Raw genomic sequence first — 16,164 nt, forward strand, 5'->3', positions numbered from 1 at the left:
ACCAGATATATACTCTACTACTGATTAATCACTGGCACCAGCAGAGCTGAGCTCTGCCAACTCATTGGCATTTCTTACTCTTCAGAGTGATTGGTCGTCTAGCAATCTCCCAAAAGTGTCTTCCAGACACATTGGTGTTCCCACTTAAAGGGAACAGCTGATCATCCAGGATTTCCCCAGGATTCCTTACTGAATTACATGGGAAAAAAGTAGATAATCCCAGTTGGATTAAGAAATGAATAAATGTGGGCAAACTCTGTCCTGGAGGGCTGTGTCCTGCAGAGTTTTGCTTTAACACTAATTAAACATGCACTGTGATCAGATGAATCAGTATTTCAGGTTTTTGGGGGAGAAATGGATGCCCTGTGCTTCGGACAAAAGAAAAAAAGGATCATTCAGACTGTTACCAGCAACAACACCAGCAAAGACACAAAGCATGTCTTTGGGGGAAAGTATATGAGCACATGCATATGCAATTCTTTGAACAGGTCTGGATACATGTCGACAAGATGCTTTGCCAAGTTAGCCATAAGATGAAGATATAGTCATGCCTTGTTTTTCCTCTATAAAAGCCTCCCCATGCATCTGAAAGAAAAAAAGCACAGATCAGCGCACATTCACTGTGGCATAAAAGCACTGCACTGCCCTAATGAGCAAGCACTTGGAACTACAACTGACACTCAAAATACCGTTCATTCGTTCATTCATTTTCTTTTCGGCTTAGTCCCTTTATTAATCAGAGGTCACCACAGCAGAATGAACAGGCAACATATCTTGCATTCACACACATACACTACGACCAATTTAGCTTATTCAATTGACCTATACCGCATGCCTTTGGACAATAGGGGAAACCGGAGCACCCGGAGAAAACCCACGCAAACACAGGGAGAACATGCAAACTCCATACAGAAATGCTAACTAACCCAGCCGGGGCTCGAACCAGTGACCTTCGATCATGCTAGTCACTGTGCCACCGTGACGCCTATTTATGTTTTGTCTAAACCTAAATTTGTCTTGACAAACTATATATATCTAAAATGTAACTTTAAAGTGTATAGGGTTGGGGAAGTTGCATACCCAATTGCCTCATAGTTGACTAATCCAACCATGTTCTCAGCAAACAAAGATGATCAGCAGTGCACCTATCACTGAAAAGAGAGCAATAACTTAATCTTCACTCCAGGGATGGTGTGACAACCATATAAGAAACGCAAACAAATCCATACTAAGACAAACACAGGCTGTGATCTTGAATCTTATGATGATAGTCATAGATTATGATGCTATTTATTAATCACAGTAAATAGACATGGTTGCAAAATATAAAAACTGGTAAAAAAAATTCTGTACCTATTTGCCATTCTCCATGGTAAGTTAAAAAGCAATAATGTTACACTCTCTAATGTGCTATTAAAACACCTACTCTTGCGTTTCAGTCACAGGTGGACAACCGGACCTTCAGATACAGCACACTACTTGTAGAGGGACTACAAATTACACAGCAGTCCAGCCAGCTGACTTTCATCTTCCTATTGATTATTTATCTTTTTTCAATGGTATCTAACATCAGGTTTTTTAAGTCAGATCTTAGCAGAAAAAAGTTTACACCAGCCAATGTACATTCTTTTCTGTCACTTGCCAATGAGTGATATAATAGGACCCAATGTCCTTATACCACGTTTACTCAAGGATTTATTAACACTCCCTTCTGAGCGCTACATCACATATGTTGAGTGTATTTTACAGGCTTTTTTTACGCATTTGTATGGAACAACATCCCACACTATTTTAATGATCATGGCCTTGGACCATAATTATTAATCATGGCCTTTGACCATACCTGTCAACATTGGGATGTGAAAATAAGTTCAACTTATTAAAATTAAAAGCTATTATAAAAATGCACACATCTAACGTTATGAAAGCTTTCGATTGCTTTCCTAACTTTTTATGCTCATTTAGGATGAAATTAGTTGTGTTTGAACCGACCAAAATTGACATCTTTAGATGTTATTATTATTAATTATGTGTATATGTCTGTTTAAACATGCACCCAAATCCCAGACTTCCGCTCCACTTCAAATCGCATGTACAGAATCTGTTTGGGAAACAGCGTCTATTTATCACTTTGGAGCGCGTCAGCTGACAGTCATGCACCACTATATAACTGTTTTGAGGATTGCGTATGAAGTGGAGACGGCACCTGTAATGTAAAGGAAAGGGAATGCTGCCGTTTTTATATTTATTTCAGTGTTTTCATGGCTAAAAAAAGTGAAAGCACAGTACAGACTCACATTTAAGAGCAAAGGGCGGCCCCTGGTGGTTCGGCGGTATGGGTTGGTATTTCGATCGGCCTCAGTGTGCGTCTCTCTCACTGCAGATCTGTGATTGAAAACCACGTTTGTGACAATCCTTCACTATTTTAAACTGTCCTGTGAAAATACATTCATTAAACACATTCATTAATAATGTAAACGGATTAACATTTACTGTGGTTTTACCCACATCCTCTGGGGTGGGTGCTATTGACATATCTGAGAATTGCTATAGTTTGTATAAAAAGCAAACATAAAGCTACAAACAGCAAAGCTATTAAAACCTGCACCACTCACTTGACAGTTTATGTTATCACAATAATCTTTGTTTTTGTACCAATTTTTCTCCATCGTTTGTCTGAGTATACTGAGAGTAGAAAGTTTGGGAATGTAATGTTTCATGAAGGACCACCAGGATTAAACCTGATAATATATGGTTTACAAGCCAAGGAAATAAAAGATAAAATGTTAAATTTTTGTGTAAAAAAGGTTCATTCTTCATGAAATCCATTCAGTTACACATTTGTTTATGCAAGACAGCACCCGCTGCATGTTATTTGCAGTTAAATGCAAGTTCTAATTGTGTAACACTTCATTATATGTTTTAACTTTGTTTGTATTGTAATGTGTAGTGTTGTGTGTATAGGCATTTGTGAAAAATTAATTAACACACACGTTTTTAGACATTTACAAGATAAATATGTTTTAATTGTTAGCATAATTAATAAATAAATGTGCAGTTAGTGTGCTCAAATAAATATTATTAATACTATAAATAACTACTGATAATTTGTTCTTTTGATTATTTTGAGAGTGTGATCAAATTATTTCATGTCAGGGATGTCAAACTCTTTTAGGACTGAATTGTTCCTGTAATTACTGCAGAAGATGGAATTACAAAACATGAAAGTTAAAAAGGGGAATAAAAACCAATACACATTAACATTATGAAATTAAATCATGCTTTGGAGGCAAAAAATGTCAATATTTTAAATCTGTCAGGTGTAAATAAAAAGAGTATTGAAGATACTAGTTACTAGGGTTGTCACATGACCAAAATTTCTGTATTTGGCACCAATATCAGTGAAACACACAGTTCTCTGTACCAATTTAAATATCAAAAACAAACTAATTAGCAACATTTAAATGGATAAAATGGTTGCATGTATTTAAAGCATTTTTTTAAACAAGACCTTTAAGACGCTCTAAATATTGGGGCACAGAAGAGGAGAACACCATTATGTCATCCAAGTAGACAAGGAATGACTTGTTGATCCCAATACATTTACTCCATTAGCCAGTGGAATGTACCTGGGGCATTGTAGAGCCCAAACAGCATTCTAGTTCACTCAAATTGGCCAAAGTGGGGAAAAAAGGCTGTTAATTTCCCTCAGTGATGGAGACCAAATTATACCTATTGGCCAGGTACATAGTGGAAAACCAACAGGCCCCTTTGAAGAAGTCTAGTGACTCCTCAATGAGAGCTAGAGGAAAAGTACCAGTCTTGTTTTCACATTTAACTTTAGAGTAGTCAACACACATGCACAGATTACCATCTTGTATTTAATGAGGGCAACATATGAGCTGCTACTCTCCCGGATGACTATGGCCTCCAGTAACTGGTTAATATGGGATTTTACTACATCATACTCTGATATGCCTATATTGTTGCATGATGGGTATGGGGTCTAGCAGTGGAATATTATGAGAGATCAAATTTGGGCATCCCAGATCACCCTCATGGGAAGAAAACACTGACTGAAAGCTGTTGAGTAAAGCCTTAACTTGCCCCTGCCCCAGTCAACAACAGCCTCAATTAGTTCTTGAACAACAGACGGCTTATCGAGAGCTTAAGAACTCACTGCTGGTTTAACCTGTTATCCCAAAGGCAAGGCAAGATCACAACACAGACATTTTTAAGTGCCTCCAGAACTTTATTCGTATAGAGCATGAAATCCACTGTTCCCAAATTTAGTATTGGCAAATAAACAGTGCCTCAGATGACCTGCATCAAAGCGTCTGATGCATGCGCACAAACCAATGGGGTGGAGATTACTATGACAACTCTCATGTAGCCTGGCAGCAGCTTATAACTGTATGACCTGCAATCTAAAATGACAAGGGTTATAATTTTGTCTGTCTTAAAACGAGAGATGAATAGATAATTAATCTTGTGTGTGTTTCAGATTCAGTCGTAATGACACGAAAACAAAATACTCCATTATTATTGGCTATATGGATCATTTAAAAACGTCTAAAGGGATTTTTAAAATGTATTTAGACACACACACACAATAAAAAAATGTGCGAAAAACAGCATGACTATCAAAAAAACAATGAAATTTATATGTATATTATACTACAAATTATACATAGCTTTGACGCTCCTATTGGTTCTTGGTTTGATGCCCATTGTAGCTGAATTCAGACTGCAAGAAAGTGCAACAAAGTGTCTGAAAACCTCTGACACTGCCAGAACTTCATAGGAGGGAAAATCTGATCGCAGCAGCCATTAAGCAGCTGTTGGAATACATAAAAAAAACAATCAAAGATCAGATTCAGGAATTTTTTAGGATTTCTCAAAGTAAACCTTATCTTTGAAACTAGGGGAGTTTGTAACATTACGTCAAATAGCACATTTGAATAAACCTCCTCTCAAAAGGAATGCCATTGGTTGAGAGGCATAGGAACATTCAGCACTAGACAGAAAATTTGATAGAACATGCTTTAAATGATTGTTCATTCAATTCAATTCAATTCACCTTTATTTGTATAGCGCTTATACAATGTAGATTGTGTCAAAGCAGCTTCACATAAAAGGTCACAGTAAATAGGAACAGTGTAGTTCAGTTTGTAGTGTTTAAGTTCAGTTCAGTTTAGCTCAGTTCAGTGTGGTTTAATAATCACTACTGAGAGTCCAAATATTGAAGGGCAAATTCAACGATGCGCAGCTCTAGAGATCCCGAACCATGCAAGCCAGTGGTGACAGCGGAGAGGGAAAAAAAACTTCACTAATGGCGGAAGTGAAGAAAAAAAAACCTTGAGAGAAACCAGGCTCAGTTGGGCACGATCATTTTAATTTCTCCGCTGGCCAAACGTCTTGTGCAGAGCTGCAGTCTCAGTGGCGGAGGCTGGAAGCTGGCCTCAGCAAAGACTCGTCTGTCTCTGGAGCGTCACAGGAATCAGTCTCATGTTCTCCACTCCTCCATGACCATCACAGTAGCTGCTCAGGATTCGGCCTGGTCCAGGATATGGAAACCTTGGGATCATCTCGTCGTTGGTCTAGGATCGAATCAGTGACTCTGCATAGTCTGAGGGCCTCGGGATGAGTATCCCCAGGTGGAAATGGAGAATAAAGAAAATAATTAGCATAGCTTATGTTCACAGTGTATATCAACAAGATGCATAACCTGTGTGGAAGCCCCCTAAGTGGTGCACTAAGTGTATGCTTTACTGAACAGATAGGTCTTTAATCTAGTTTTAAATTGGGAGAGTGTGTCTGAGCCTCGGACGTTATCAGGAAGGCTATTCCAGAGTTTAGGAGCTATAAATGAGAAGGCTCAACCTCCTTTACTCGACTTTGCTATTCTAGGTACTACCAGAAGCCCTAAGTTTTGAGACCTTAAAGAGCGAGTTGGATTGTAGCGAGACAGAAGATTGGTTAGATAAACAGGAGCTAGATTATTTAAAGCTTTATATGTAAGAAGCAATATTTTAAATTCAATACGAAACTTAACAGGCAGCCAGTGTAAGGAGGATAAAATTGGGGTGATGTGATCAAATTTTCTAGACCTGGACCTTCATGTATTGATTATTTATGACCAACTCAGAAATGTTTCCCTGTCAATATGAGTACAATTTTAAGAGTACAAAAAAACCTATACACGCTCTCATTTCACAGACTCACAAACTACAGCCAATTTATTCCTTCCAATTAACATATACTACATGTCTTTGGATTGTAGGGGAAACCGGAGCACCCCCACACGAACATGGGGAGAACATACAAACTCCACACAGAAATGCCACCTGGCCCAGTTGGGATATAAACCAGTAGCCTTCTTGTGCTAACCACTGAGCCACTTTGCTGCCCTTTTTTCTCAATTTTTTATAAATCATTTCATTATATATGACAGGTTTAGAGGCAATATAACTTAATATAGTTATTACTGTATATATGTGGTTCTATAGTCAAAACATCGACCCTAGGCCAGACGTTTTTTTATTATGATGAGTTAATGCATGCGCTAATCATGCACTAAGTTTAACTACACCATGAGTCACATAAGTTCATGTGTGAATAATGGCTACCTTAATTACTTGATAGTACATGACTGTTTGTTAATTAATGTATTAACTACCACATTAGTTTATGCTTAGTTTAACCATCATGAACTCATGAGCAATTAATATATAATTATGTCATGACTTTACTTGGAGGCACATCATCATTAAATCATCCTTAACTACTCATGAACTCCTTATGCAAGTCCAACTACAGTAGTAACAATAGAAAAGTGCTCTGTCAACATCATGAGTTTATGAGCAGTTAAGGATGAGTAAATGGTGATGTGCCCCTATAAGTCAAGTCACAACATAATTATATATTAACAGCTCAAGAGTTCATGTTGGTTACAATTACCTTAAACTTAAATGTAAATTAATACATTAATTAACAACACGTACTAACAAGTAATTAAGGTAGCCATCATTCACACATGAACTCTTGTGAATCATGTTGTAGTTAATGTTATTTAATGATTAATAAAACACTTTAATTCATCATTAATTCATAATACAGTAATGTTTAGCTGACATATTAATACATCATTATTTATGTACTGTTATTGTAAAGTTTTACTGACATGTGTTATCTCCTGGGATATGATGAGGAGGTTACACACATAAAACTGCCATATAAGCTCAGACACAAGCATGTTGTGCTCTTGAAACTTTTTATACCTAAAGACTATGTAGTTAAGACTGCAACAACAAGGAGATTGAATATATGAAGTAAAAGACAGCTCTGCATCTACCTGTCAAATAACTTGGTAAGCAAAGAATATTTCTGAAGTTATTGTATTTTGTATTTTCAGACATTCTTATATCGGTGATTTTAAATATTTTAAAGGGAATTGTGTCATTATTTACTCACCCTTTACTTGTTTCAAACCTTTATGAATTATTTTCCTCTGTTAAACACAAAAGAAGATATTTTGAAAAATGTTGGAAACATATTAGGTTAACCTCCATAGTATTTGTCTACTATTGAAGTCGATGGGTACATATTTTCAAATTTCTTTAAATTATCATTGTGTGTTCCACAGAAACTCACAAAAACTCACTTGTGGATTAGTAAATGGTGAGTAAATGTTGAGCTAGTATGGATGGAAAAAAAAGATGCCAAAGGAAAAATGAGGAATTGACACCTCAGATGATCTGTTGAAGAAAGCATTCTCTTAAAAAAAAAATTGTTTGATTGTTTGATTGTCACCATGTGTCTCTACTTTTTGTTTAGGTAACAGATGGACAACCTGACCTTCAGATACAGTGTACTATTAGTGGAGGGATTGAGCGTTTCACCTCAATACAGCTATGTAGCATTTTTTAGCCTTTTAACAGTGTACATTTTCATTATGGCATCTAACCTTTGGATTTTGCTGAATATCATGGTAGACAAAGATTTACACCAGCCCATGTACACCATTTACAGCAACTTGCCACTAAGAGATGTTATAGGCACAACTGTCACTGTGCCACGTTTGCTGAGGGATGTTTTAACAAATCCTTCTGAGCGCTACATCACATATGTGGAGTGTGCTCTTCAAGCTTTTTTCGTACATTTAAACGGAACAACATGCCACACTATTCTAATGATCATGGCCTTTGACAGATATGTGGCAATTTGCAATCCATTACGATACACCACAATAATGAGTAATAAAATGGTGATTAAACTGTCGGCAGGAGCCTGGATTTCTATGTCAGTGATGGTGGGAATTATGATCAGCCTAAGTGTGCGTCTCTCTCACTGCAGGTCTGTGATTCAGAACCACTTCTGTGACAACGCTTCACTATTTAAACTATCATGTGAAAGTACAGTGATTAATAATATATACGGCTTAACTTTTACCATTTCTGTAATAGTTGTTTCAATGGGGAGTATTTCATTAACATATCTAAGAATTGCAATTGTATGCTTATCCAGCAAGAACAAAAGAAACAAAAAAGCCATAACAACATGCAGCACTCACTTGATTGTTTACACCATCATGCTGGTCTCTGGATTTGTTGCTGTTTTTCTCCATCGGTTCTCAGATTACTTTGAAAATAGAAGAATAGCAAGTATAGTTTTCACCATTGTACCACCAGGGTTGAATCCGTTAATTTATGGTTTACAAGTTAAGGAAATAAGACAAAAGCTTTTCAGGTTTTGCAAATAATAAAGTTAATGCTATGTGATTTTTTTCTGTTTGATGATATATAGATATTTATTTAATCTGATCACTTTTCAATTGTAAATATAATTGGGAAAAAGCCACTAAGAAATATGTACTAACTGGTAACAGGCTCTGTCAGTTGATAATAATATCACAAATATAGATATGATTTTATCTATTATAAATAAAAAAATTAATGGAAAGATTTAACTCAAATGCAAGTTTCTGTAACAAAGCTGTTGGAGCCAGTTGATATGTGGGGCCCTAATGCATCAAGAGTCATACCTACAATACATCATTTGTAGATTTGTTTCCCTGGATTTGAAGGCAGGGAGAGTGAATGACTAACTGCTTCATCGATCTTCAATATTCATGACTGCCCTTGAGAAATGCATTAAAAAATAACAGTTGCTTCCAGTGCAAAAAACAAATGATTGCCCACTGCTCAGTGTGTGTACGCACAGTATGTGTGTGTGAGTGAGTGTGTTCTCACAGCACACTGCTCTCTGTTCCTATTGTAATAAATGAGGATGTCTCTTGGGTCACCAGGTCTGGCTGTCATGGCATTCTTTTATTCATGTCATATATATGATTATTTTGTTTGCTTATTATGGTCTTTCTTAACCTCATATATAACCTAATGTACTAAGCCTAAGTTTTTAGTGGAAATGTATGAAATTATCGTTGTAACATAAAATTAATGCAGCTTAATATTCTGTAAGTGATTAAAGAAATTTGTACCGAGCACTGTCTTTGGCTATACAGGTAACTGTGGTAGGAAATTGTGTTACTTCAATTATCAATAAATAAAAGTTGTCAATTCAGCAGTTTGGACTGTTTTGTCTCACCAAAGCTCAGATATTGAAACACAAATTAGTGGAGTCGCAAATAATATGCAAATTAGTCACAGATAATATGCAAGTAAAACATCAAGCATTTCTTTAAACAAATCAGCAAATACTTTTCTTTTAAGTGTTTCACTCTCAAAATCTCAGAAAAATCTCAGACAAACTTTTCAACTTGACCCTGCTCCTTCTGATTGAGTCTCAACCCCCCAATGCCCCAATGCCCACCTTGTTATGGGAAACTAGTTCTAAGTTTTTTTTTTTTTTTTTTTTATAATTTAATTTTATGTATATATTTAGTTCTTTTTATATCATTATTGTTTATTTATTATTATTATTATTATTGTTATTTGCTCAAAATACTCAGTGTATTTGCTTATTGTTACATGTTTATGTTTTTGTATATTTTTGTAATGTTTCACAATGTATAAATAAAACATAAAAAATTTTTATTTCAGAAACCAATTAGTGCCGACCACTTTTAAACCCCCCACACATGAAATTTGTGCCAAAATAGTGAAAAGTGCAAGTGAAACCTGTTGAATCATATTCAAAGATGAGGACTTGCAAAAATGAATCTTTGAAATTTGTTAATAATGAACAAAGCATATTTGAAGAGCATGTTACATTTCTTACATTTCATGTTATTCTTTTGCTTTTATTCACCCTATGGCAGTAATTGCGTCTTAACACAAGTAGAAACCTTTAGATAGTATCTATTTACTTATGTATTTATATGATATTTAATAAGAAATATATATATATATATATATATATATATGTGTATATATATATGTATATATATGTATAAATATATATATATATATATACATATACATATACATATACATATATATATATATATATATATATATATATATATATATATATATATATATATATATATATATATACATATATATATGCATACATACATACATATATTTATACATATATATACATATATATATACACACACATATATATATATATATATATATATATATATATATATATATATATATATATATATATATATATATATATATATATATATATATATATATACAGGTATATACATACATATACATACATACATACATATATATATATATATATACACATACACTCACATATACATATACATACACACATACATATATACATATATACACATATATACACATATATACATACATATATACATATATATATATATATATATACATATATACATACATATATACAAATATACATATATACATACATATATACATATATATACATATACCTGGCCTTACATCTTGCAGGCTGGTTATAAATACAGCTGAAGTCAGAATGATTAGCTCCCCTTTGAATGTTTTTTTCTTTTTTAAATATTTTACAATTTATGTCTAAAAGAGCAAGGAATTTTTCACAGTATGTCTGATAATATTTTTCTTCTGGAGAAATTTAAATTGTTTTATTTCATTTATTTATTATTACCTTAAAAACATTTTAAGGTCAATATTATTAGGCCCTTTAAGCTATATATTTTTGATAGACTACAGAACAAACCATCATTATACAATAACTTACCTAATTACCCTAACCTGCCTAGTTAACCTAATTAACCCAGTTAAGCCCTTAAATGTCACTTTAAGCTAGAAGTGTCTTGAAAAATATCTAGTCAAATATTATTTACGGTCATCATGGCAAAGATAAAATAAATCAGTTATTAGAAATTAGTTATTAAAATATTGTTTAGAAATGCATTGAAAAAAACTTCTCTCCATTAAACAGAAATTGGGGAAAAAATTAAACAGGGGAGCTAATAATTCTGACTTCAACTATATAAGAATTAATACCAGCCAGGGGCACCATTAGCAATTTTGGGCCCTATTAAATAAAAAAGGATGTTGGCCCCCTACCACACCTAACACACAAACAAACCTAGCTGTCATAGATGTTGAAGTGATAAGATTGATGGACATGTCTGTAGAACAGGGATCCCTGATTCTGTTCCTGGAGATCTAACTTTCTGCAGAGTTCAACTCCAATGCTTATTATATCAAAAACAATTCAGTCAACTTAGTAGGATCTGAAGGAGCACTTGGTAATTAAAGACAGGTGCGTTTGATCAGGATTGCAGATGAACTCCGCAGGAAGGTAGGTCTCCAGGAACCGAAATGGGTGAAGTCTAGATAGGATACAGCTGCAGATACACAGATCAATATAGCATAATTTTTGTTACGCTCTAGAGGAATAATTAATATTTTACATTACTGTGATGGTTGGGTTTAGGGTTGGAGTGGTGGTAGGCGTTATTAAAATACAATAAATGAAATATTAAATAAATAATATAAATAATTCTCGTTAACTTCTCCGCGCAACTGTATCTGATCTAGCAACAAACACCGGATTGGGCACTCCTGATGTAGAAGGAGTCATTGAGTTGCTGTTGTTGCTATACAGCAGGGATAGTACCGACAGGATTTAGCTCCAACCCCAGTTAGACACACCAGAAGCAGCTGTTCGAGCTTTTACGCTGTAAAAAATGATGTGATCACTTAGTGATGACAATTTATGTTTTTAGTTAATTGTAACTTATTAAACTAAATTAACCATGTTCTAACTTAATTTTATAAGTTACGCAAGCTGTTTTAAGTCAGTTTAATGTAGCATAAGTTCAAATGACTCATAAGGTTAATTTTATTCAGCTTACAAATTTAAGGCAACCAGTATTTTTATACAGTGTAGGTACTAGAAACTTACAGGCGGGTGAGTTGAAGGAAGTTGGAGCTAAACTATTCAGGACAGCAGCCCTCCAGGACTGAGATTGGGCTCCCCTGATATAGAGAAACAGGTTTGCTATAGAGAAGAGTGAAAGTTGTTGAAAACTGAACGCATGTGTGTGCTTTATATTTATTACATGAAACCATCCAAATCATTACCTGCAATTTAATAGTATACTAACTACTTAATCAGTTATATATTTACAAATGGGTCACCAGGACAAAAGAAAAAGGTCAAATGTAAAGAACTTTGTTTTAAATATAGCAGGGCTTTTATTCAGTATTAACAAGGGCAAGCAGAACAGTGGGCATTCTACCCTCTTGGGGCATGACGGAAGAACAGAATAGCTTTTGCAATATATAAAGTAGTCTAGTTAGCTCTGCTCTTACAAATGAAGGTTTTGCTATTGAATATCATGTTTGACATGTTTTGGTGAATGTATATTATTGTCTATTAAGATATATATTAACAAGAGGCGATTATTTGTTTAACCAGTCATCTGCCTTGGTAAGTAATTGGAATAAATAATAAATAATAATAAATAATAAATATGTATCTGTTTTTGTAAAATAATTATTTTACAATATTGTGATTTTTTTTATATTCAGACAATTTAATGTACAGTAAAAGTCAGAATTATTAGCCCCCTTTCGATTTTTTTTTTTCTTTTTAAAATATTTCCCAAATTATGCTTAACAAAGCAAGGAAATTTTCACAGTATGTATGATAATATTTTTTCCTCTGGAGAAAGTCTTTTTTGTTTTACTTTGGCTAGAATAAAATCAGTTTTTAATAAAAAAAAAAACAATGTTAAGGTCAAAATTATTAGCCCCTTTAAGCTATATATTTTTTTCGAGTTTAGAGAGTTTATCATCGTTTTGCCTCAACACAATTTTGTCTCAAATTTCTGTAGTTTGCTTAGTAAGACCTTGATTGGATGTTTCTGTGTGCAAAACAAAGGTAGTAGGTAAACTATACAGGAGCGGAGGCCTTCCATGGAGCAGGACATCACTGTCAGTTTCTGTACTGCCATTTTGTATATGTTGTCTGTCTTAGATCATCAGCTTGTTTGTAAAGAGCTGCATGAACTGAATGTGTATGTGTCAGATAAGAGACACATAAAAAAAAAGTTCAAAGCTGTGGTTCTCCAGAGTTGAGAGCCTCTGTCATATATAATGCTATTTCAGCTTTGTGTTTTTTCTTTAGGTTAAAAATGGATAACCAGACATTCAGATACAGCACACTTTTAATGGAGGGACTACAAGTCGCAAATCAGTACAGACAACTTGCATTCATCTTCATTTTGATTGCTTATATATTTATTATGGTCTTTAACATAGGACTTTTGATTCAGATTTCATCAGAAAAAAGTTTACGCCAGCCTATGTTCATTCTCCTCTGCAACTTGCCACTGAATGATGTTTTTGGGACTACTCTTGTTTTGCCTCGGTTATTGAGGAACATTTTATTAGAACCCTCTGAGCGCTACATAACCTATGTGGAGTGTGTTATTCAGGCTTTTTTTATACATTTGTATGGAACAACATGTCACACTACTCTAATGATCATGGCCTTTGACAGATATGTAGCCATATGCAATCCACTGCGATACCCAGCTGTAATGACTACTAATATGGTGGTTCAACTGTCGGCAGCAGCCTGGGGTGTTGGGCTCGTGCTGGTGGGAATATTGATCAGCCTTACTGTGCGTCTGTCTTTCTGCAGATCTGTGATTGAAAATCTATTTTGTGACAACGCTTCACTGTTTAAACTATCCTGTGAAAGTACAGTGATTAATAATATATATGGATTATCTTTTACCGTAGTTTTACTCACATCCTCTTTGGGAAGTATTGCATTAACATATCTTAGAATAGCAATAGTATGTTTCAAAAGCAAAAACAAAGCAACCAACAGCAAAGCCATAAAAACCTGCTGCACTCACCTGGCTGTTTATTTAATCATGATGATTTCTGGACTCACCGGCATTACTCTTCATCGGTTCCCTGAATTGTCTGACAGTAGGAAGTTATCAAGCATAATAAAGCATATTATTCCTCCATGCCTGAATCCCATAATATATGGTTTGCAAGTCAAGGAAATAAGACAGAGACTATTTAAACTTATTTCCAAGAGTAAAGTTAACTTCATGTGACCTTTTTCCTTTTCATGCATGTTTCAAATGCACTGATTTATAAAGGAAACAAAAGAATCAGTGACATTATGACATTATTTCAGTCCTAATGATAGCATTTAAAGACAAATAAACATTGGTCTACTTCGTTTTTGATAAATATAATTTGTGTGAATGTAACATTAAACCAATAGAGTCATCAGCAAACTGCCTTTTGATAAACACAGTGGAACTATGAAATATATGTGTGGAAATCATTGTTTATTTATACAGAACAGTTAAACAGTTGAGTAAAAATAAATCAAATTAATACAATGCAAGGGAGTTCTTTGTCCACTTCTAATGTTCAGCAGTGCTTTGTTGTACATGATATGTACAGTATATTTGATGTACAAATAATACATCATACTTGTGATTATTGCATACATGCAACTGTAATTTGAAGCTTAAACCTCAATGTCAGTAAAATAAAAAATAATGTGACTTAAAATTCAATCTGCTACATGTTTCCTCAACAAGTAGCATTTAAATTTATGCTTTACATAACATAATAAAAATTAAAGATAAAAATGTCGGGTTTTTTTGGATAGAAAATTATTCTTTTCATCAAGGCAACATTTATTACAGGTAAAGTTTTTTTGCATATTTATAAAAAATTTAAATAACTGCTTTCTTATTGTATGTAGTTTCAAATTAATTTATTACTCTAGTCATTATTGCTTTTATTACTATTACCATTAATAGTAATAATAATAATAATAATTATTATTATTATTATTGGAGTGATTTCTGAAGGATTAAGTAAATGAGGACTGAAATAATGAAGCGCAAAATTCAACTTTAAAATCCCTGGAATAAATGATTAAATTCATTTATAAACTACGTTTGAACAGTTTTTTATAGTGCAATAACATTTCACAATTTTACAATTTGTACTGTATTTTTGATTAAATAAATGCCTTGGTGAGCAGGAAAAGCTTATTTTAAAACAATAAAAAATTTTACTGACCCCAAACTTTTTACCAGTAGTGTGTATATACATATACAGTTGAATCAGAATTAATAGCAATTTCTGTTTATCAGAGAGAAGATTTTTTCCAACACATTTCTAAACATAATAGTTTTAATAACTCATTTCTAATAACTGTTTTATTTTATCTTTGTCAGAATGACAATCAATAATATTTTACTAGATATTTCTCAAGACCCAGCTTGAAAATGACATTTAAAGGCTTAAATAGGTTAATTAGGTTAACTAGGCAGGTTAGGGCAATTAGTTTTTGGTTAATTAAGTTATTGTATAATGATGGTTTGTTCTGTAGACTATCGAAAAAATATATAGCTGAAAGGGGCTAATAATTTTGACCTTAGACAGTTTAAAGAAATAATAAAAACTGCTTTTATTTTGGCTGAAATAAAATATAAATATAAAATATAAATAGGAGATAGATTTATGAACTAAGCAAAAATATAGTGAATGAATGAATTAATGCACATTACACAAAAGCAACTTGCATGCACTTTTCTGTTTGAATATGGAAGTCAAGAAAGCAAATTATATCTGCGTCTTGCATATCAGTGTAGGGGTTGACTTTCCTGCCCATACAAGAGCCAGGAACTTTCAAAAAAAGATTTATAGCATGCAATAAACA

At 33.8% G+C, this 16,164-nt stretch overlaps 2 protein-coding genes and 1 pseudogene across 2 annotated transcripts; all 3 read left to right on the plus strand.

The window, feature by feature from the left end:
• Positions 1–2,318: 2,318 nt before the first annotated feature.
• On the plus strand, positions 2,319–2,822 carry LOC130215000 (olfactory receptor 13H1-like; annotated as a pseudogene).
• Positions 2,823–7,843: 5,021 nt separating this feature from the next.
• On the plus strand, positions 7,844–8,761 carry LOC130214711 (olfactory receptor 7C1-like). Its single transcript, XM_056446516.1, has one exon. The coding sequence runs from the start codon at positions 7,844–7,846 to the stop codon at positions 8,759–8,761; it is 918 nt and encodes a 305-aa protein (XP_056302491.1).
• A 4,818-nt stretch (positions 8,762–13,579) lies between these two features.
• Positions 13,580–14,533, plus strand: or70a4 (odorant receptor, family 70, subfamily A, member 4). Its single transcript, XM_056446535.1, has one exon. It carries the CDS (start codon positions 13,592–13,594, stop codon positions 14,531–14,533), a length of 942 nt encoding a protein of 313 aa, XP_056302510.1. The 5' UTR covers positions 13,580–13,591.
• The last annotated feature ends 1,631 nt before the right edge of the window (positions 14,534–16,164 follow it).

This window comes from Danio aesculapii, chromosome 21, assembly GCF_903798145.1.
Source record: "Danio aesculapii chromosome 21, fDanAes4.1, whole genome shotgun sequence".
Taxonomy (NCBI): domain Eukaryota; kingdom Metazoa; phylum Chordata; class Actinopteri; order Cypriniformes; family Danionidae; genus Danio; species Danio aesculapii.